Genomic DNA, 22,954 nt, shown 5'->3' on the forward strand with positions numbered 1-22,954 from the left:
ATCAGTAGTGGCTGACGTTTCCGTGTTGTTGAAAACAGTTTATGGTGCGTTCACGTTACAGATTTAAAGAGGTTTGATATCCATGCTGCTCCCTTATCTGACCATGAGGCAGTTACGACTTTTCTTCTTCTTCCATTCAACAAATTCTAGAGCCTTTAGTTAGACAGTTAATAAAAGCCTAATTCTACATGGTAGTCAAAAATGATGTCATCTTTTAAAATCTAAATCGGTAAGAAAAAAAAAACTTGTAAATAAATATAATTTGGTCATCTGTAAGTGCCTCTAAGATTTGAAATGGGCAAATATAGGAGATCATACGGCAGCACTGAAAAGTCTCAAGGAAGATAGCTACTAAAAACCTTTGAGAGGAAGAATCACTGCAGTTGAGTGATGCTAGAACAAGTTAGATGACTTCTATTTACAAAACGTTCTGGGCTCTCCTGAGAAGGAAATGGATAGAGGAAGGCAAGCAAAATAAAAATAACTCTTCAACAGACACTTATACATTTCTCAAAACCAAAAAACACCACAACAAAATTCCAGAGTTATATATATTAAAGAATAATAATTGCATACAGTGAGACCAGTGGAAAGTTGAAATGGAACAGGGGTGGTTTGAGATCCACACCTGGCACTTTGCTGCAGGTCAAAATTGTTTATTGGCATTTCATCATGCCATTTACAGTTCTTCTGGTTAAATCTGATTCAACCACTAGGTGGTAATAAATAGCCATCAATGTTTCTGCCGTCTCATAGTCTTTGTAGACTGTAAATACATCATTCACAGTAGCTGACATTAGAGGTAAACACAAACCCACACAGAGGAAAAACAATAAGCAAAGCGCTTATACTAGAATTAAATCAGTAGGTTTGCATTCTAAAATAATTATCAAATTAAAGTTTGTGAGGTTTTCACAAAAACAACATAAAACAAGTCAGACCACAGATGTATTGGACAGGAAAACTTTAAGAATAAATGTTAAATCAACGTTTTCATTTGGTGCCATGGCCTCGTTTTTTTACAGTACAGTAAAGCCAGCCAATAATTGTTCATAATATATGGTATTTCAGTTACAGTAACATTTTTTGTTTTCAATGATGAGAATGAAGGTAGGTTCCAGCTCCCTGTGGCTACGACTGAGGCCAGTTAAATGATTAAAATAATAATCATCTACTTCCACAAAAAAAAACACTTGGCAGATAACCAAAAAGGTTTCCTTTTTTTCTGTCACAGATGTTGGAAAAAGACTAATCCCCTGTCATTATTTGAGTCTACAAACAGCTATGAGAGAAAACTGTAACTTTTTAGGTTTTTTGTTGTTGTCTGGTTGAAAATAGTCTGGACACTTCACACGCCAAGCTAACTTCACAAGTTGCTTGGCTAAATTCTCAATCTAAAGACAGCTGCAAAGCAAAATCTGTTATTACCAATTTATTAACATTTACCGCTGCTGACTTGATTGTAATTGTTGTAAGAACCATTTATTATTGTTAATATTTACAGTTGCAGATGACTTACAAACATATGTTTATTTTCTTACACTTCTAGTGCTGCATGCCGTATAAAAGTAAATCTTTTCATGGAATAAATTCTACTTACAAAATGAAATGTTATCAACTCTAACTCAGAGAAAATATACTGTAACTGGCATTACTGCAATTACAGCAATATACACAGCCTTACAGTGACCAATGAAGAGAATGAAACGTTGCATTAAATGTATAGTGCTGCCTGAAATGCATGTAATTGTACATATTTGGAGCCTCAATTCCTCCGATTCATTAGAAACTGTACAACAATTATTGGCGTAGGAAAGGGGACTGAATCTTATATTTGACTTTAAAAAGGCTTAAATCTTTTTTTCTTTTCTTCTTTTGATTTGGGAAAAAAAATGCAACACTCTCCCCCCGATATCTAAACATACTCAGAATACTAAGTGGATACAACTCGTTTCATTAGAGGAAAAGCATAAATAATTCAAGATGTTGTGCCCCGTTTTAAACATGAATACATTAATAGGACCCCAGTTAAAATGTTTCATTTCACTTCGCCAATTAGTAGAACAAGTTGGAAATGTGTGAATCTGAACTTCAATTGTATTACAGGATAACACATTTTGATGGGACTACCATCTCTTCATGTTTCCGTACAGTCCCTTAATTATAGGAAAACATGTTGTCTTTTGCAGTTATCTAGCATGCACTAGTCTGTTGGGCCATATGTGCCAACCAGGTGAGAAGTGGAGATTTCTTTTCAAAACCAAGACCTCAGGAACGGCCTCAGGATCCCAAAGTATTATTTTTAATTTACAGTAGTTACCATTTTCTACCACTAGGGGCAGCCAAATCACTGCCCAACAGGCAGCAAAATGTGTAGTTCTTCTGTTTGTGAAAAACAATGAAGCTAAAAACACGGGGTAATTTTATACATTTACATCAAATGTGTGCCATAACATAACCATTGCCAATAAATAGACAATCTAGCATATGAAGCAGAAGAAGAATGGAAAGGGATAGGTGTTAGGGATAGGTGTTCATCCATGAAGGTTCAGTGCAAATGAGTGTAAACATAATCCAAAGCAGCTGATGACTTAGTGGTGGTGGTCGTGGTGGTGTGCAGTGCTGGTCAGTCTGCTAAATTCCAGTGTGTGGCTTTGTCTTTCACTTCTCCCTGAGGAGGTATAACACGGTGGCCTTCAGATAGTGTCCAAAGGCACAGACAGCAGACACCAGCCAGTGAGAACGAAAGCTGGGATCAGTGTTCACCACACATTTTGTTACATCCACCTGTTAAAACACAGAAGACACAGAGCTCACCAAATCAGTTCAGACTGTGGAATGGAATGAAACAAGACAAAAAGTCCCATTTGAAGCAAACACGCAACGAAAAGCCCTTATAAATCCCACGTGTTATTAATTTGTAAATATTCTCGGAATCTGTATTGACAAGAACTTGCCCACAAATATGTTATTTCGAAGCCCAAACCTATTCTGTAATCCCAGCAATGCTTACTTCAAGAATCTACTTAGATAACTAGAACACTTTCACAGACAATGAGATTTCACGGAGAGCACAGTTAAGTGTCCGTCCTGACACTAAACACTTCTCCCTCTTCAGATCCTTCATATCACAGAATGTTATTTAGGTTTCCAACACGCTGACATCATCTTCCACTGTAGAAATATTACAGTTTGAGTTTAGACTGCGACAGGTACCTCATTTGTGCTTATGAGGTCAGTTATACAATGCATTGCTTTTCATTTTGTCACACTCCACTTCTCTTCAAAACAAACCTTACTTGGATGCCATGTCTTTGAGTGCATGGGCACATTTGTTCACTTGTTATGCTCTTTCCTGCAGAGCAGAACCCAGGCAGAGGCACATTGCCAGGCCTTGTTCCTTCTTGTGCTCTTAATTGTTTCTGCAGAATTTTGTCAGACAGACTTTCCCCATTAACGGGATTCTACAGAAGACACGTCCAACATTCTGTCTGAAGCTGTGGAATGGATTTGTTGGGAAATTGTCAATACACACTGTATTAATCCTCATACGACCAACTGTAATCAGACAACCTTCTCAATGATGTGAACGCTCGCAAGTCACTAACATGGGAATCTTTCCCATCTCTACCATTCATCCCACCCCAATATCATAAAATGATATAACAAAATATGATGACATTTATCTTTAATCAGCATTGTATTTGTACCTTGTGATCCACATTTATCTTGTATCATACGGTAATACATTTTCTGTTGTAGCTATTGTTAAAGCAACACCAAAGATTCTTTTGTACCTTAAAATAAAGTTTCCAAAATCGTTTCAGTGGTTCATCAACTCGTAACAGGGTGAACGGCACTTCTGCATTCGCTTTGCGGCCCTCTATCTGCTAAAACCGCACTATGAAGCAGAAGAAGAATGGAAGCAGAAGAAGAAGAAGAAGAATGGAAAGTCTGTTTTGCAAAAACGGACATATCTCTGATTGTTTCTCTGATGCAGGCATGGCAATAGAGTGACAGAAGAGACAGACGTTGGGCTGGTCAAAAAGTTAGTCGAAGTAACTAACTAATTTAGGCAGAAGGCCTAAAAAGAAGAAGAAAAAAAAATAGTCTATCAACACTCTGAGCGAGTTCTTGACTATTTAGAGACAGACTGCAGAAGAAATAAAATAGTTTAAGAATACGTTCTTGGCTATTAAAAGATTTTTGTCTGCAGGGCTGTACCGGGTTTTACAAGGTTTGCTGAAGAAAAGAACTAAGCTTTGCGGTGACGACCACATCGAAAATGATAAGAGTATACTAAAGGAAAAGCTTCTGTAAATATGGGAAATGAAACCTCAAAGCCATGCGACGCATCTGGACCCATAGTGGGTGAGATGGTTAGAAAATATGGACCGGACTGCTTGAGATATCTGTCATATTGGTCAAAAAGCTTTGGCTTTCCAAAAAATGGATCACTGAGTCCAGGAAAGTTATTTTATCTGCTTTTATATATTTAACTGTTTTACCTGCTCGTCAGTGTTTAATTTCTTATACTGCACTGTAACTTTTGTTCTCGTAATTTATCTGTTTTTAATTTTTTTTAATCTGTTTTCATGTAAAGCACTTTGAATTGCCCTGTTGCTGAAATGTGCTATACAAATAAAGCTGCCTTGCCTATGCAAGTTTGCCAGATCGGGTAGCGGATCTGTAGTTCGAATGAGACTTCCGCTTCCAACCTGTAGGGAGACCGAAGAGAAAAAGTGCTTTAAAGCAACACTAGAGCACTTTTTGTAACTTAAAATAATGTTTCCAAAATCGTTTCAGTGGTTCATCAACTCGTAACAGGGTGAACGGCACTTCTGCATTCGCTTTGCGGCGCTCTACCGGCTATAACCGCACTATGCAAGTTTGCCAGATCGGGTAGCGGATCTGTAGTTCGAATGAGACATAATGGGACAATTCCGCTTCCAACCTGTAGGGGGACCGAAGCGGGAAAAGTTCTCTAGTGTTGCTAGTGTGTATCAGTATAATATCAAAGGGACCTGCATCTGTACGTCATATCCAGCTTATCTTCAGATAACAGGGGGAGAGCTGGCGCAAAATTCATTAGAGCCAAAATGATCAGTCGATTAATTAAATTGTCAATTGACAGAAAAATTTACTTTTCTTTTAAAGATATTATTCTGGCATTTCTGCTTTATTGGATAGTGTTAGCTTGGAGGGAGACTGGAAAATCAGGGGAGAGAGAGGGGACGACAGGCAGCAAAGGTAACAAGTCTTCCAAACCATACGACCACATAGGTCATTTAGACTACGACCAGTAGGAGCGTTTCAGAAACGTGTGCCCCATAGGGGTGGTAACGTAAGGGCCCAGGTTTTAAACACGTCGTTGACATTGTGAAACGGTCGCAGTTTGCTTAGATTTAGGCAGCAAAACTCCTTAGGTAAGTTTAGAAAAAAGATCATAGTTTGGGTTAAAATCAGTGCATTCGTTACGTTACTTCACTTCCCTGCATGCGTACGTACATGACGTCATTACGTAGATGATGTAATTACGCAGAATGTGACGTTCTTGTGACGAACCTTTGTCTCTGGAAAGTTATAATGTCTATGTTTCGCTATCTTTTGATGTTTTTCAGACCTAACGACTAATTGATTAATCAAGAAAATATTTAGTAGATTGCAGCCTCTAATATTCATAACACACCCACCGACCCACCCAGAAATTTGAAGAAAAAAAACAACTGTGGCACTAGTTCACTTACTTTATAATTTCAAGCCCAATATAATATTTCTATAATATCAATGCTGGAACTTAGAACAGACATATGTGGTAGGTTTAGTGATTTTACAGTGATAATATTTTGCCACATCCAGCATGTCACAAATGGGACAAATAACACCACCTTCAGTTTACCACTATGAAACTAGAGGCCTTAGAGTTATTTCATCAGCAACACTCACACAAACAAGTGATCAGGTTTAAAAAAAAAAAAGTTTCCTTACCCAGCCCCCTCTCCTTTTTAACCAGGAGGTCAGACTCTTGCGGACAAACTCCCCCATGCAGTCGACAATGGTATGGACCATAGCTGGATGACCGTGGCGAACACAGTCCACTGCCAAGGCTCCTGCCACGGCATACAAAGAAACCACCTTTCCCCAAGTCACACCTGAAAGGAGACACACAAGTTGTGGAATAAAATAAACTAAATCCTCACTCAAAGCTTTATGCACAGAGTCATTTATTGCTGCTATCTGATGTATGAACACACTGCCAAATTTTGCAAACAATGATTATTTAATGATTTGAGGGTTCTTGGAAAATGGCAAATCAAAGTGGAGCGACTCTGCTCTTTTTGAGGAGTTTTTAGTGCAGCAAACATCTGTCAGCAGCTCTCCTCAAAGATGGATGAACAAACTATAAAACCTCAGCAGAAGCCAGGCATTAGGCCGACATGCCTGTCTGTCCCACAGAGAAGAAAACCCAAACAGCAGGAAGGCAGTACGCCTCGCTAGATTAGTGAGCAGATCATTTTTCCAACTTAGTTCACATGTTGAGTAAAGCTTTCTGCCACAGCTTCAGACTATTTTTGCAGTGTTTACATGTCAGATACAAAGTGAGCCTCAACTCCATCCATCTTCTGCAACTGTCATCCGATTAATTCCTGGGACCTCACAAACGGAGGTCATGTTTCTCTTTAACTGTGAAATCTGGAATTTGCAGAATGATATTCTACATTGTGTGCACTTGCAACAGAAATTAAAGATCTGAGAAGTCTGACAGCTACATCAAGCTCTAACTAATTCTGGATCCTACACAACATTTCCCATAATGCAACTCAACTCTGTCTCTGGTTACAACCTCCCTGGCTGTTAAATGCCTGTGTCTTTAAACTCCACACCCCGAGTTTGTAACACAAATTTTCCCTTAAAATAATTGATTTCTCGGGGCGCCCTGGTAGCTCACCTGGTAGAGTATGCGCCCCATTTACCAAGGCTCAGTCCTTCGCTGCATGTCATCCCCCTCTCTCTCCCACTTTCCTGTCTTAATCTGTCCTATCAAATAAAGGCCATAAAAGCCCAAACAATTCTCAACTGACCATTATATGTAAAACCCCACTTTTCACTGCAGCCTTACATGGGATTTCCCACCAGGAGTTATCTTGGCTGATAATGTATACAGACTAACATGGCCCACCAGTTGTGCTACAGTTAAACTATCAATGTGCCCCTATAGAAAAAACATGCTTCACTTAATGTAAGGGCAAAAAGGAAACATAAGAGTATCCCATTACGATGCCCCCTCAGATGTGGCACTACAGCGCCCTTGTGGTAAAAATGATTACTTTTATTAGTTACTTTAGTAAAAGGGGTACTCCAGTGGTTTAGTATTTCACTTTAACTTTAAAACCTGTATGGAAGGCAGTAGAAACATGCCATGAACCCAACACTGATATACAGTATCTCCTTTTATAATGAGATGATGATTGACATGGTGATACTTAGCAAACAGTTGGGGTTAAATTGGAATTGTTATTGGGGGAGGGGTAGGGGTGTTATGGTTTCAGGGTTGCTAGCTACCAGAGATTGGAAGAAACCTGCCAGAAACTAGTGTGCATCATTTTGTAAAAGCAGAATATTAGAGCTATTTACATTCTGTCAGTTTCTGACCTATTTTTCTCCTTATACCTTGCCATCCACCTATAACTGTGCTGTCTGACTGACTCAGGTCACTTATTTTTTACGTTTTATGGCGGGTGGCAACCAGCGTTAAGGTGCATTACCGCCACCTAGACTGAGGTCGCTAATCTGCTAGCTAGCTTTTAAGGAAATCCTTTTGACAAAAGCGTCTTTTAGTCATTGTCTCAAATATTAAGACCGAGAAAAGTGTAACAATATATACATTGTTAAAGTCAACCGTAGGCCTATGTGCCCCTGGCCCATTTACCACTGCCTATAAACACATCCAGTGGCTGCAGTCAAATATTTACTCTCCTCTTTCCTCTGGTCTGGTCTTTACCAACTCCTGAGGGAAATATCTGGCTCTTAAGCTGCTCAATGCTCCACTATCTTTGCTAGCCAGTCGCTAACTTTGTCTGTCTGCTGTTTGGCACTGGAAAGGAAGTTTACTGCAGGTTTATCAGAGCTGTTTTCAAGCTGCCTGTGCTTGGAAACAGCACAGGCATGGTGTAACATGTTTTAGCGGTAGTTTATCTGTGCCTTGTGACAAGCAGCATGACGTTTGTGAAGCTCATGCACATTAGACACGTCTGTGGTCATAATCTACTGCTGTCCATGACTTCCTCATCACACAGTGACATGTCTAGACTGTCAGTTTTACGCCATGTCCAAATTTACACTGTAATCATTGAGGGCTACATTTTCAACCTGTAAATTTAAACTAAAGCCTAAATGCTATTTATTTCTCCCACTGTAAATCTCAGAGCATTCTTGGATTAAGATAGATATTCTTTAAATTAAGTTATTGAAGTAGTCAGTGGTATTTCTTAATAACTCTGCACATACTATGGACCACACTAACCTGATTTTCTTCAGTGTGCAGTTGACTCCTAATTAGTTTTGCAGCAGATTGCTTTGTTACAGTCCCTAAGGTATAAAGCAGCTGAGGCTCATGACTGAACTCCCTAGGTGGCGTCCAAACTGTCCGTAACAATCACTTGCTCTGGCAACATGTTAACCTAATATGGACTGAATGTTTTCGCTACAGTTTCTTTCCTGTAAGGAGGTAATGACTGGAAAAAAAATCTCTCTGACTAACTAGGGAATCCTCCATTTACCCTGCAATAGATGTGTTTACATGAAAAAGTAGGCTGGATTTTTTTTTTTTTTGGGGGGGGGGGGGGAACATAAGTTCTCCAAACCTTTGAATATCTTTATTGTATTTGTCTCAAGCTCTGGAGTTCCTCCTTCCCAATGACAACCAAATGAAGAACTTCCCTAAAAGGACAAACGCTCTGTAAACTTAGTTTGTCAATCTGATAACAAAGCACTAAAGTTAGTTCCCATGATGCAGGACTGTATGCATAGCTTGATTTACAATACAACCAGATTCTGATGTGGACCTACCTGTGGAGAAAATGTCTGCCGCCACAGCCAGGAAAGCATCGGACACAATACTCTCCGATGCCACTGTGATGTTGAGCTGTCGCGCTACGTTGCGGTAAACGTTGGGTCGAAGGTACTCCAACTCATCACCTGGCCACAACATAAGAGACTAAACTCAATCAAAAACATCTCTATTGATTGTCTCTGACTTCAAATGTAGGCTACACACACAGTTAAAGCAAAACTATATAACTTTTGAAAGAAGCAATAACACATTCTTCCTCTTACAAATGAATAGTTGACTTCATTAGCAGTAAAATGCAGCCTTGCTTGATTCATAACCTCAATGGTCTTGCTGCTACAGCCTTACTTGGTCTGGTAGTTTATAGGTAAATATTGCTGGATAACAGACAAACTGAGTCAGTTGGCTGACTTTATTACTCTTTTCCACTCGTGCTCCTTTAACAATAACCAGTCATTCATAGTCATTCATAGCTGCAATGGTCACTGTTTAGCAAAAACTACATGTCTCACTTTCAATTTAAAAGTGAATTCTGGTTATGATTTTCACCAAAACCTGTAAGATTGATACGTCTCTAATGACTCTAGGTTGAATATGTTGCTGGAGCCAGTTAGGTTAGCTTGATATAAAGACTGGATGCAGGGGGAAACTAGCATGGCTCTGTCCAAAGGTACAAATAACTTCCTGGATTCCCCAATGGTTGCCTGGCAACTGGTCCCGGCCAAGATATAGTCCAGCACATACCGTAATTGTTGTTTTTACACTACAGAGTTTTTGAACGGATTAAACAAGATATAGGAGCCATGTATATTATGTTTGTTTATGGTTAATAGTTTTCACCTATTACGTAACGTAGGACGTCATGGGGGTTGGTCTGACAATAATCAGTCTATTTATACACCTGGACACCTGCATGGTGGAGACTAGAGAGGGGGTGAGCTTGGGTTTTTGCATTTTCTGTTGACCGCAAGTTTCTCCACATCTACGTTTACCTCTTTGCAGTATTTTTTTTAGGCAACTGAATTTTGTTTATTAATGTTTTTTTCCGACTTTCAAATGAACAATAAACCCTTGAAAGCATAGCTCGGAGTGGATCTGAATTATTCAAACGGCGCGTCATACAGGTGATTGTTCCCTGACTTATGGAGGTTGCAAAGAAGTCGCTACACATGATATAACGTGTTAATTAGTGAGTATTTGCGGTGCTGGTAGGTGGATTTTATTACTTTTGAACAGAGCCAGGCTAGCTGTTTTCTCATGTTTCCTGTCCTTGTGCTAAGCTAAGCTAACAGCTATATATTTACTGTACAGACATGAGAGTGGTATCGATCTACTCATGTAACTTTTTTTTTTTTATTTAATTCATGAGCTGTAAATGCTTTGTTGAATGACTTAAAATCCAGTTGATTTTAAAAGGGTGATAGAATGCAAAACCGATTTTACCTTGTCATAGTTGAATAACGACAGTTTGGTGGGTAAATAGGACATACATAGAACTGCAAATTCCCATTGACATCCCTTTCCTCTGCAAATCTCACAATTTGAAACTGCCTCTGAAAACGGGCAAATCTCTTGGCTCTAGTCTCTACCTTTGTCACGCCCCAACATTTACATAGGCTACACCACTAGGTCGCTCAGATCTCAGAAATTGTATACACTGTTCGTCTGCTATTTCATCACTAAATTCACTTCTGAATTGAATTTCGTCACGCCACTTATATTACACTAGCAGCTAACAAAACCCCTTAAATTCACAAAAATGCATTAAATTGAAATCGGGTGTTAGGTGAAGTGTTAGCTTTGTAAGACCTTGGGGTAGCTGTAATATAAGTGGCGTGACGAAATTCAAACTGTAAATATACTATAGTTATGCCGGCAGCCGGCAGCTGGCCAGCTCCGCGGCGCCCCGGTAGTCCAGTAACCCAGAAACGGTTACTTTGTCCTGGGTATGGAGCCCAGCAGGCTTCTGCTTTCTCGTCAGACTGTGTGGAGCTCCTGAAGTCCGACACGTCTTACCAAATTTGCAATTAGCCATCAATTTTCGTAAAACGGCCCATATTTGAGCTTTATATAGTTGATTTCTTGCATAAAAAAGTCTCAGAAGTGAATTTAATAACGAAATAGCAGACAAACAGTGTCTGAAATGTGAGACCTGCTGTCTCGTCTTCAATGTATGTGTATGTGGTTCGCTCAACCAATCAGCGCGCAGCTCATCTAAATATTCATGAGCATACCATATTTGGAAGAAAAGCTCTTGTTCCAAATAGGGCCATATTCACAGGATAGTTAAGGGCCCATAGAAATGCACTTGGGCCATTTTCAGCCCAACCAATGTTACATACCCTATTAGGAGACCTTAAGGAACAGTGTGAAATACCCTATATAATCATTCTATCACCCCTTTAAAAGGAAACAAAGGCTAATTTATGTAATCAGCTCAGACAACTCGGTTTTGACCAAAGTTTTTAACTCATTTGGGACACTCTGTACTGCCTGAAAGTGTTCCCAAACATTCCCCGTTTTTATAGACACAGTCTCTGTTAAATCTGAGTTTCCAGTAACTTGCATAACTAAACTGGAGGTGGGGTGATAACCACAAATGGTAAAGTGAAACCTCAGACAGGAGGAGCCATTTTTAGTCTATCAGTTTTCATACTGGGCAAACATCCAAATGCTACCTAGCCTAAATGAAACTGTCTATTGTTTGTCTGAGGATTCCCAGGAATCACTTCAATGTGTTTCAATAAAAATGAAAGGTAATCCCACAACACATTTCTGAATGACGTCAAACAGGACCACAGACACGTTATTGAGTTCATAGGCCCAAGCAGCGCCCTCGCCACCCCCAGACCTGAAAATTCTGTAAATATTCAATTCATTCATTTTGATGTGATATTTTAAATTATTTTTTTTAATTATTATTACTGTTGTATGTCCTAGAGTTTGTCTAAATTAGCTTCCAAAAGCTTTTGTTTTATTTTTTATAATTGTTCTCTTCTCTTTATTGTTAAAACTATCTATGTGGCCTATTTATGTGTTTTTTTCATTTTCCTTGGCCTAAAAGTGGTCAGTTTTAAGCACACTGAGTCTACAAATATTGCTGTCTGTCTAAGCCCACTGTGTGGAACTGTAAATTATCAAATGTAAACTGCAGTTCTGGTCCCCAAATGTCCTGGAAAAATACCTATGACATGACATCTGTGTCCTCCATGGTATACATATCAGTGTAAGCTTCTGTGGGAATATTATGGGAATATATGCCTTTGAATGCTGACATAATTCTACTCACATGTGAGGATGACAATGAGTCTATAAATTACTGTCTGACATAAAGTGTACAGTGTTTGGTAGACCATCACCAAAACGTACCCAGCCACAGGAGAACTGACGATGTCTCTCCCAGTGCCCCACCTGATGCAGCCAGTCCATGGTCAGGTTTAGACCAGCCTATCCCGGCACGGTTCAGCCTGGAATGAATGTAGTCCCTGCACAGTGCTTTGGCCTGGGACACCAGCTCCTTGTCGGTATGCGAGCGGTCAAACACTTCAGAAGCAAACACAGAAGAGCGGCGCAACATCTCCATGCCCTTGTCATCCGCCGCGGACTGCACTGCTCACCTCCCCGCCTTCACCGCCTCTCACAGCGGCAACTTCTCCCCGGCACTTGTCCCCCCTCCGTTCCTTTCTAGTTGGTAGGAAGGCTTGAGGAGATTATCCTGCATAACAAACATGCGGATTAGTTTGAAGACATCTTTTGATAGCCTGATTAAAGCTGTCCGACGCAAACTCAATCACTGAAGCTGCATGTTAGCCATATCAGACTGGAGAGCAGGAACATTTAGGCGAGGACAAGTTTGATACTAAACCAGTAAAGTTAGGCTGCGTATGAATCCACAAAATTACGGTTAGTGCGCCCATCGCTTGTAGTGAAGGTAAGGACAATTAAATTAAGTTACATTTACCCGATAATTAATAAATAGGCTAATACGCCTTTACTCAAATCCTATCCTGCATCCTAATGAGCAGAAAAGTGGTTTTGATCACTGACTTACATAAACTGAAGCCGTAAAAAACCTCTCCAGTTTATAGTCTGACAGGCTTTCCTTCTAAGGGCACTTATTGTGAAGTCCAAAGGCGGAGATAAGTAGACCAACACAAGCCCCGCCCCCATCCCATCCCAACTCTCTCTCTCTCTCACACACACACACACACACACACACACACACACACACACACACACACACACACACACACACACACACACACACACACACAGAGGGGACTGGATCTATTATCGAATGCCTGCAACAAAATTACCAAATCTCAACTGAAACTATAATATTATTATTATTATTATTATTATTATTATTATTATTATTATTATTATTGTATTTAGCACTTTTCAAGCACTAAGTGCATTAGCCTATCTTCTTTTCAACAGGAAACCCACAGGTGGCTTACCAAAATAAAACGTTTATTTGTGTCTAAATCATCCTGAATGTGTGAGAGGTACTTATTGAACAAGTGCAGGCTGTGAAGCAGAGGTAAGAAATTGTTAGGTGACATGTTGCCCACAGTGAGTATATAGCCTACTAAGAAATTACTCCACAAGAGACATTTATGAAAGATAAAAAAAGGATTTGGCAGGATATAAAAGCCTTAAATGTTTTTGCTTTAAGTCTTAAAGGGGAACTCCAACGATTCGGTATTGCACTTTCATAAAGTTAGGGGACTTAAAGGACAAATCCGGCGCAAAATGAACCTAGGGGTTAATAACACGTTTCCGAATTTGACCTTTCTCTGGGATTTGTTTTCATGCTAATCGAATGTGACCAGTTTTATCACAAACCGCTAATTAGCTTATAACGCTAGTCGTCGGGGCAAGGGTAAAGTAAAAAGAAATCGCTATTTCTATACCACTAACAAGGCTCAAAATAGCACCACACTTCCACGGTAGCATAATGAGGGTCCCTACATGTAAACCGAAGCATTGAGAACTTTGTAAGTGTACAGGCAGTTCATTAAAAAGATAGTTTAGAAAGACAGTACCGTTCACGTACACAAGCAGGCGCCATCTTGGGAAAACAGTCTGACCAGTCGAACGACAAACGCCGTGCATATATTTTAATAAACAGATATAATTCATGCATTTCCATGTAATTACATTTCACAAATGTAATTACTATCGACCCATTGGGAAACCACGGACCATGGGACATTTCAAGTGACAGTTCAGCTCACGTTGCATGGTGTTCGTTGTTCGACTGGTCGTGACTGTTTTCCCAAGATAGCGCCCGCCACCCTCATTATGCTACCGTGGAAGTGTGGCGCTATTTCGAGCCTTGTTAGTGGTATAGAAATAGCGATATTCTTTTACTTTACCCGTGCCCTGACGACTAACTTTATAAGCTAATTAGCGGTTTGCGATAAAACTGGTCACATTTGATTAGCATGAAAACAAATCCCAGAGAACGGTGAACTCGGTACACATGTTATTAACCCCTAGGTTCATTTTGCGCCGGATTTGTTCTTTAACAATACCACCAGGGGCGATTTTAGCCTGTTTTAAACTTGATCCCAGCACCCTTAAAAAATAGTTTAAAAAAAAAAGTCTGTGTTCCTGAGCTCCCGTGAGATCAGTTTGTGAGCCACAGCAGAGGTCCTGGTATCACCTAAAGCTGCACATCCAGCTGAACACATTTAGCTAGCATGTTGGGAAATGGTCATAACATGCCTTCAAAGTTGGCGAAGCTGTTTAAATCCTAAATGGGCATGATTATTTTCAAACGGGTCCATTAAACTCTCACATCAAGATATCTGAATGAGCTGTATTTGGCTTTGATGAGTAAATTTACAGCCAGGTCTGACACATGTCAGCTAGCTATAGCCTAGGTAAGTTAGGTTCAGAGTTCTGCATAAAGTGAAAATATTAATGATTGAAATAGTGAAACTATGTTAATATTATTATCACCTTTTTCCCATTCCCTGTTTCTGCATACTGGCAGCCTATTTATAAGTCTTGGCACTGTAGAAATTGGATGTGACTAAATACTGATCCTAGAGCCTAATTGCATAATACCATTTCATTTGTAATACCACCTCACCTTTGTAGTAATGGCCCTGGGGCGTTTTGTACGGTGGCCCTGAAGTGCAAATCACAACAGCAAATAGAAAAACGCAACGGCAAATAGGAAAACACGACAGCAAATATGAAAACACGACAGCAAATAGGAAAACACGACAACAAATATGAAAACACGACGGCAAATATGAAAACACGAAAACACGACAGCAAATATGAAAACACGACAACAAATATGAAAACACAACAGCAAATAGGAAATCACGACAGCAAATATGAAAACACGACAGCAAATAGGAAAACACGACAGTAAATATGAAAACACAACAGCAAATATGAAAACACTTCAAGAAATTTTAAAACTTTAAAAACATTAACTTCTACCGGAAAAGGTAGGGCCTATCTAGCAGATAGTGTTTTCCTATTTGCTGTCGTGTTTTCCTGTTTGCGGTCGTGTTTTCATGTTTGCTGTAGTGTTTTCCTATTTGCCATTGTGTTTTATGATTTATTGAAGTGTTTTCCTATTTGTTGTCGTGTTTTCATATTTGCTGTCATGTTTTCCTATTTGCTGTTGTGTTTTCCTATTTGCCGTTGTGTTTTATGATTTGCTGTTGCATTTTTCTATTTGCTGTTGTGATTTGCACTTCAGGGCCACCGTAGTTTAGCATTAAAGTAACTTTTATCAGAATTATTGATGTTAGTCTCTTTCTAGTTATAAAATTCAGTTTCAGTGTTATAAGGTGAAAGCTCACAAGCTTATCAAATTGTTGTAAACTGTCTATTAACTAGACCTGTTAGATGAAGGCAGTGGAGTAAATGTATAAAGTACAGCACTTTGGTTGTATAAGTTTGAGTATTTAAGTATTGGTCATACATTTTGGCTACCATGATGTCCTAGTTGATGTGGTGGTACTGTGTAGCCATGTTATTTTTTATTTTGAACGCCAAACACTATGAGAGAAAGCAGCGACACACCTTCTTCACTCCCTAACAGAAAATTGTTTTAATAATTTTGCTTGGCAGACGAGCAATATTGTAATTTCTGGGGAAGCCACCCCGCCCTCTGTTCATGCTGTTTGGACATGCCTGAGGAATGCCCTGCTTTGTTTAGGACTGCTCAGCAGATTTGCAGAACTCATGAAACTGTGACTGACAATTTGTTCACGAAAAAGGCTCACTGAGACATTGTCTCAGTGAGCCTTTTTCTTGTTCCTTTTTCTTGTTACCTTCATTTCACAATATCTTTGCAGCACCAAACCATCTAGCAACATACCATTTCTCCATGTGTCAGCTGAGGTGTTGATACAGTATTTTACTAACTGCTTTGGCTCAGTTTCACACTCTAAATCACACGTTCAGTCCTCAGAATACAGATATGGGCATATATATGCATATATGCATATTGTGCATATCATTGCAGCATGTATTGCATGCATTTCTCCCCATTTTAACAGCAATTAAAGAATTGCTAGCTGCGATAAACTGATTAGTCGATTGACATTGATATGTCAATTATTTCATCCAGCTTTTCCTTTATAAGAATGTTCTGATTTTCCTTTTAATAATTATGAGGTTTGTAACTGTTGGTTGGACAAAACAAGCATTGTAAAGGTGTCACTTTGGGCTCTGGGTAATTGTGATGGATATTCTCACCATTTTCAGAATTTATACAAAATAATCAATCGTGTAATCAGCAGATGAATCTATAATGAAAATGATTAATTGCAGCCTTATATAAAAAAAGTTAAAAATATGATTCACCTCATCCAACTAAAACAGCGAAATCCTGCTTTTATATTAATGCTTGAGTAAAATAATCTAATATAATATGTAAATAGTATAACCGTCAGAGGGGACATTGTTCTGCATAAGGTTAGTACTTTTACTTTTAATACTGATATACTTTTACTTAAGTAATATTTTCAATGCATGTCTTTTTTTTGTTTTGGGGTGTTTTATTCAATTTCATAGCACTTGAAACAAATGTTTAAATGGTTTTAAAACAGTATCCTGACTAAACTTTGACATATACCAGTCTGTGATCCACTCAACATCCTCTGATCTTAACTATTAGTCAAAATAATTCATAATTTCTGCTTTGTTTCAACTCAAATTAGGTATAATGTCATTTAAATTAGGTTTATTGATCATGTACAAAGGAAGTGTTAAAACAAGTGACAAAAACGTTTTAAAAAAGGCGTCAAAAGCATTGAAAAAGCGCCATAAACAAAGACAACAAGTTCACGGTGGACGGGAAGACAACGCAAGGGTTAAGTAAAACATCTTCCTTAAAGCACTGCATGGTCTTGCACAAGCCCACTTGTCTGAAATGCTTCAGGTCCTCTGGCACTATTCTTTTAATTGTTTCAAAGAGCAGGACAAAAATGTTTGGCGAGACAGCTTTTAGTTTCTATGCTCCGAGCCATTGGAACGGTTTACTCATGAAAATGTTGATATCTTTAAACTACATTTAAAACCCACCTCTTTAACCTGGTTTTTGATTAGAATGTTTTATGACCACTTTATCTTATTTTTTTTTAATAGTATCTAAAATGTTTATGTAGTTTTCAATTAATTTTAACATATTGTATTGGGTTTATTAACACATTTTCATAATTTGAGTACATTTGGCCCAAAATGGTTTTGTTTACATATGTACCTTATCAGCTTGTGATTCATCTGTAAAGCACTTTGTACACCAACCTGTACTTAATTTGCTATATAAAGAAAGTTTGTTTATTTAATTATTAGTTATTCATTTTAAATCATGTGTAAATGCAGGTTGTCTTTAATGCCAAGACAGGATTTGGAAATGGCTCAATTTAAAATGATGGTGCAAACTGGTGGCTAAAAAAAATGATTCATTCAGTCATTGTTGCGTAAACAGTCGTAATCTAGCAATTGAAGCCTTTCATACCGGTAAAATGTAAAGGAACTTTAAATACTAAATAAATGTAAGTCTACAACTAAACATTTGGTGGATATCTGCTGACAAGATGTTTTTTGATAAATCTGCAACACACTGTATGTAAAACAACACTAAGTATCAACACAAAGCCACAGAAAGTGTGATTGCAACGATCTTTTATTTGTTAGGGTTTCAACAGAATAACATGAAGACTACATGGGGGCGTTCAGGAGCATGGCCCTAATGACATGCTAATAAATAGGAGAAACAGTCTGTATGTTAAACAGTCAGTCTCTTACACACACAGAATGTCAGATGGTTTGGAGATAGTCTCCAGTGGCAGGCAGAGACACGCACGCACGCACGCACGCACGCACGCACGCACGCACAGAGACAGACACACACGCAGAGACAGACAGACACACACACACACACACACACAGTAAAGATTCCAGTCTTCGTACAAAAATTATACCAAATAATACCATGTGTGCATGTAGCGCACTAAATAACTGACAATAAGCATCACTGGTGTCTCCCAAAAGTCAGCTCCCATTTGTCTAAAACAGTTTGACACACAGCAAGACATCATCAAGTACAATTACTTCAAAATATGTTCTTCTGGTTTTGCTTTTAGAAGGAAAATCTGTAACTTTTACAAAGAGTACACACTAGAGTAACCACTGCACAATATTTCCTCAAATTGTTATCCCTATGCAAAAAAAAAAAGGATACATTTGATTACATTTGATATTAAAGAGAGAAATGTAGCACCAAACTGGCCATAACGCTGCCTAACTACAGATGTAAGCAGAAGAGCTCCCTTTTAAACATTCAAAACATCCCTTCATTCACAGGAAAATAAAGCCTCAGATAGAAATAAATACTGATTATACCAATAGTCCATACAGGTTTATTTTTAAAAACACTCAGAAATGTTGCCAAATGTTTGAAACCAAAAAATTGCTCACTGTGCTAAGAGCAGCACAACTTTCTCAAAACTCCCTATGCATATCCAAAATTGAATGACTTCTACTCATGAACTCGTTTCAACATCCCGTGAACTTTCTGCTCGCCTACATCTCTCTCACACACACCTGACTCTTTCAAAGAACAATGCATGGAGCACATACTATCATGTACCTTCATTTTCCACATACTGTATCATCTGTGTCCCAGTCATAGCACAGTGCTGTGCCCAACAAAGCTCCAGTCATGTGCAAAATAGAAAAGTCCTTCAAAAAGCCTTAAGCGAAGCCCTTTGCGTTGGAGTTGGTCCCATATAACAGTATTTACCATCAGTGTGTGTGAACAGCAATACACGTGCAAAAACTGATCAAAATGTACACGTCTCCCTTTCATTATATCCTGTATACTGAAACAAATGTTATCATTTACATCATTAATCAAGAAACATGCACAGACCATTAGAATTAAATCCTTGGGCTGAGAAACGTTAACGCTCAAACTGGCAGTATATTTCAGTCTCCAGTTGTTATTGTCTTCTCTTCACATAAAAATGACACAGAGAACGAGACTGGATTGTCTTTCTGATGTCCCAGAGGCCCAGCCTCCAGATACATGATGTTTGATTCAGTTTCCGTTTATCTCCATGGGACCTCCTTTGGGTATGAGCAGGCTCATCCGGCCCGTAGTGCTGGCTGCACTCTTAATCACCTCCATCCATCTGTGAAGACAAGCGAGCGGACACAGGTTTGAAACTGTTACTACGCGACTTTTAGGCTGACCTGTGGAATGTACTACAGTGTTGTGGGGATTAGAAACAAGTCATATACCTTTCAAAGGTGTACTCGCTTTCTGCCCGGAAAAAGTAAACATGGGACTTGAACTGCAGCTTGAAGACGTACTCCTTGTGAATGCCGTCCGACTCTTCGGGGGTGCTGACCGTGTAACCGAGCAGGGGGAGGCTAGCCAGCGGGAAGTCATCCTGCAAACCGAGACAGACATGCTTTCTGAATACAGACACACTCGCCTCACTCTTGCATGTTTTTAATGTCTTGTACTCCACCAGGAATAATTCATCTCAGCTTGTGTCTGCTGACCTGGTGAGTCTTGTAGAAGAACAAGCAGAAGTTGGTGAAAACAACCCAGAGTTTCTGCCAGCCATTACTGTTCTTGAACTTCCTCAGGAGGTAACCTGACAGCTGGTTCTACACAGAAAATATCAAGGTTAGATGCATGATCGTAGCTGATGTTTCATCATAAACTCAAAATAAAAAGGTCAATGATTTGTGTCTGTGTGTAAGCGCTTGCCTGTGACATATTGCACTGATTACATAGAAAACGGTTGTGGATTAGTTAGGGCTGGTAAAGTGTGGAGGCATGCTCTAACTCCAATTAATCATGTTTTCCTGCTCATATCACTTGACGGCTCACTTCTGTCTCAAACCCGAAACCCGGTGGTTAGTGGTGTGTGTGTGTGTGTGTGTTCTTCCATTACTCCATTTTATTATTGTTATATTGAGTCGTTAATTATATGTGATTGGATAAACTGTAATGGATTTTTGGATTTGTGTGCGGGTGCAGCAATCGGTGTGTTTTGGATCTTCTGAGATATGGAGGATATAAGATGTGATATATCAATAAATAAACCAGTTTGAACTCTCAATAGAACACTTACAGTCAAGGTTTTTTTGACTCAATTTCAACATGTGATAAAATGACAAAGCGTTTTTTACTCAGTTATGCTTTCTACGGCGACTTGAGGGAGTAAGTACAATTACTGCACTTCTTCTAATAATCTATTGTGGCTCTAGTACCTGGTTCATGCGCAGATAATCAGTGAGAGAGAGGTTCTGGTTTCGGTACCAGCAAACGTGTGTGATGGTGTTTGGTCTTTGGCCCTGACCGAGGAGATAGCGGGGAGGAAGTTCTGGTGAGACAGCCGGAGAGCCGTAGACTGAGAGGGTGAAGAGACACAAAGGAAGAAAGGGTGCACAGAAAGTGTTAGCATGTTAGCTTTGAGAGGAAGAAAAAGGGGGGGGGGGGGAAAGAAAGAGCAGTTAGGAAGTCCTCCAGGTCTGTGGAGTAAGAATGTGTCAGAGAAGTTATTTTATTAAAAATGATTAATATCCTATAATGACAGAAGGGAAGAACAATGAGCCTTCCAGAACATGCTTCAGTCAAACAGTAGAGACAGTAGAAACACAGGATATTTACAGTCACCGGGGGGGGAGACATTAAAGGAAACCTAAAAAAGGTTGGAAAGAAAAGGTGAAACGCAGAGATGGACCCAAGAGCGACGACAGCCGTTCGTCTCAAACCCACCGATGCAGTGATGAATGTCATCGTCTGTGTTTTTGGAAACGTATTGGGAGTGTGTGTGTGTGTGTGTGTGTGTGTGTGTGTGCGTGTGTGTGTGTGCGCACGCGCGTTTGTGTGTAAATGGGCGTGTACGTGTGTCTAAATGTGGGCAGAGGAGGAGTACCTCCACCGCCTGGCTGTGATCAGACATAGACACACTGGTGTTGCGATGCCAGCACACATGCATGGTGGTGTTGGCGCGGTGGTGTGTCTGCTTGTCCAGAGATGTGCGGGAAGAGTTCATGTCGTCCTCCGACTCCTGCTCCAGAGAAACCTCATCAGACGATCCTGGGGGGGGGGGGCGAGTTTTTTGAAGGGAAGGAAGGGATTAACTCTACATTTGAATGTGTGCTATATCCCAAGGAAAACCCCTTTTTTTTTTTTTCTTCTTCTTAAATGTTATTCAGCTGACGAAAGTATACAAAAGACATCTTCCCCAAATCAGTTGTGGCACACCTTCAGGTAATACATGGAGGCAATAAAAACTCTTACGGTTTGAGTGATCGCCGAGTCCAGCGTCAAAAAAGATGCTGGATTTCTCTTGGGACTTCTTGGCCATGTCAATAGCCATGTTTAGGTCCTCAATCCACTTCCCCATCTCCACTTGAGAGCTGAAATCACAAGTGATGACAAGTAGTGTTCAATGATAGTATATATACCGTATAGGAGATACAATGACAAATTACAACATGATGTTAGTAGTAGTAGTTTTTCATAAACTTGCAGTTAAGTATGCATTTCTAATTTCTATCATTCTTAAATTTGCCTAACATGACATAACCAGCTTCTTATAATATGAGATTCTCTGTATACTATTTAGAGTAACACTATAGCGTAAGCCTGTGTTCACATACAGTCAGGCGGTCCGGGGGAGACGAAAAAAAACCTACAGCGGCCTGTGGCGAAAAGTTGAGACAGATTCAACTTTTGGAGAAACGCAAATGGGCCATTTAAGTGACACTCCCACCGCCGCACAACCCTGCAGCTATTCGCTGGATTGCTTTCTTTGGTCTGAACGCGCCCTAACTTGTAGAACAATAGAAAAAAAATATCTCACTTCACTCTTCCCCCAGTCACTTTCTCACCTGGCAGCCACAACAATGGTCCTCTGAGCAGAGTAGATGGTGAAGCAGTGGGGGACTGACCACTCATTTTCACTTTCCTCAACCTACAAACAAAAGAGAAAACCAGAAAACATAAGCCAAACATCGGAACACATTTGTTTACAGTGAATGTTTTAAGCTTAGGAATAAAAGGGGGAAAAACAGTCGGAAAATGTCTGACTCAAGTCCCAGATGGACCTGCCAGAGAGCCTCTACTGAAACATCTGTATGCATCTGTGTGGAGGTCAACCGTGATCAGTTCATGTCCTTTTCATTTAGCCTCCTTTCAGCAGCCGCGGTAAAGTCCAAAACACACATTTGGCAAGAAACATTTGTCCTGCTTACATTTTACCATTTGAGATGGTTAAATTTTGGCTAGATCTACAACTACAAATAGTTGCAAGGACTGACATGATTCTGCATCTTGAGCAATCTGAAGTTTCTGGTTATTCGTCTACACAAGCATGG

At 39.6% G+C, this 22,954-nt stretch overlaps 2 protein-coding genes across 7 annotated transcripts in view; both read right to left on the minus strand.

The window, feature by feature from the left end:
- Positions 1–1,417: 1,417 nt before the first annotated feature.
- On the minus strand, positions 1,418–13,191 carry boka (BCL2 family apoptosis regulator BOK a). 4 transcript variants are annotated; one of them, XM_078259404.1, is made up of 5 exons: positions 13,122–13,191; positions 12,440–12,785; positions 9,070–9,198; positions 5,989–6,152; positions 1,418–2,787 (listed from the first exon to the last, which is right to left on the minus strand). In XM_078259404.1, the coding sequence occupies exons 2-5, from the start codon at positions 12,651–12,653 to the stop codon at positions 2,662–2,664; spliced, it is 633 nt and encodes a 210-aa protein (XP_078115530.1). In that variant the 5' UTR covers positions 12,654–12,785; positions 13,122–13,191; the 3' UTR covers positions 1,418–2,661. The 4 variants fall into 4 exon arrangements, with proteins under 4 accessions (XP_078115530.1, XP_078115531.1, XP_078115532.1 ...); XM_078259405.1 differs by having other exon boundaries at positions 13,032–13,179; XM_078259406.1 differs by having other exon boundaries at positions 12,482–13,179.
- Positions 13,192–19,580: 6,389 nt separating this feature from the next.
- Positions 19,581–22,954, minus strand: part of farp2 (FERM, RhoGEF and pleckstrin domain protein 2) — a 31,179-nt gene continuing 27,805 nt past the window's right edge. For 2 of the 3 annotated variants that reach the window (XM_078259398.1, XM_078259397.1), the window contains exons 22-27: positions 22,469–22,551; positions 21,876–21,994; positions 21,508–21,671; positions 20,123–20,230; positions 19,856–20,007; positions 19,581–19,746 (exon numbers count right to left, since the gene is read on the minus strand). In XM_078259398.1, the coding sequence (XP_078115524.1) occupies positions 19,653–19,746; positions 19,856–20,007; positions 20,123–20,230; positions 21,508–21,671; positions 21,876–21,994; positions 22,469–22,551 (720 nt within the window). In that variant the 3' untranslated portion in view covers positions 19,581–19,652. Of the gene's footprint in view, positions 19,747–19,855; positions 20,008–20,122; positions 20,231–20,839; positions 20,980–21,507; positions 21,672–21,875; positions 21,995–22,468; positions 22,552–22,954 lie in introns of those variants that run through there. The other variant, XM_078259399.1, reaches the window with a different exon arrangement.

Source organism: Sander vitreus, chromosome 9, assembly GCF_031162955.1.
Source record: "Sander vitreus isolate 19-12246 chromosome 9, sanVit1, whole genome shotgun sequence".
Lineage (NCBI taxonomy): Eukaryota > Metazoa > Chordata > Actinopteri > Perciformes > Percidae > Sander > Sander vitreus.

Excerpts from the sequence above, each read along its gene's own strand:
- boka (XM_078259404.1), bottom strand. The coding sequence starts at position 12,653 with ATGGAGATGTTGCGCCGCTCTTCTGTGTTTGCTTCTGAAGTGTTTGAC. Across the intron at positions 6,153-9,069 it reads GGCAGACATTTTCTCCACAG|GTGTGACTTGGGGAAAGGTG; the intron begins GTAGGTCCACAT and ends GTCTCCTTTCAG. Across the intron at positions 2,788-5,988 it reads TAAAAAGGAGAGGGGGCTGG|GTGGATGTAACAAAATGTGT; the intron begins GTAAGGAAACTT and ends GTGTTTTAACAG.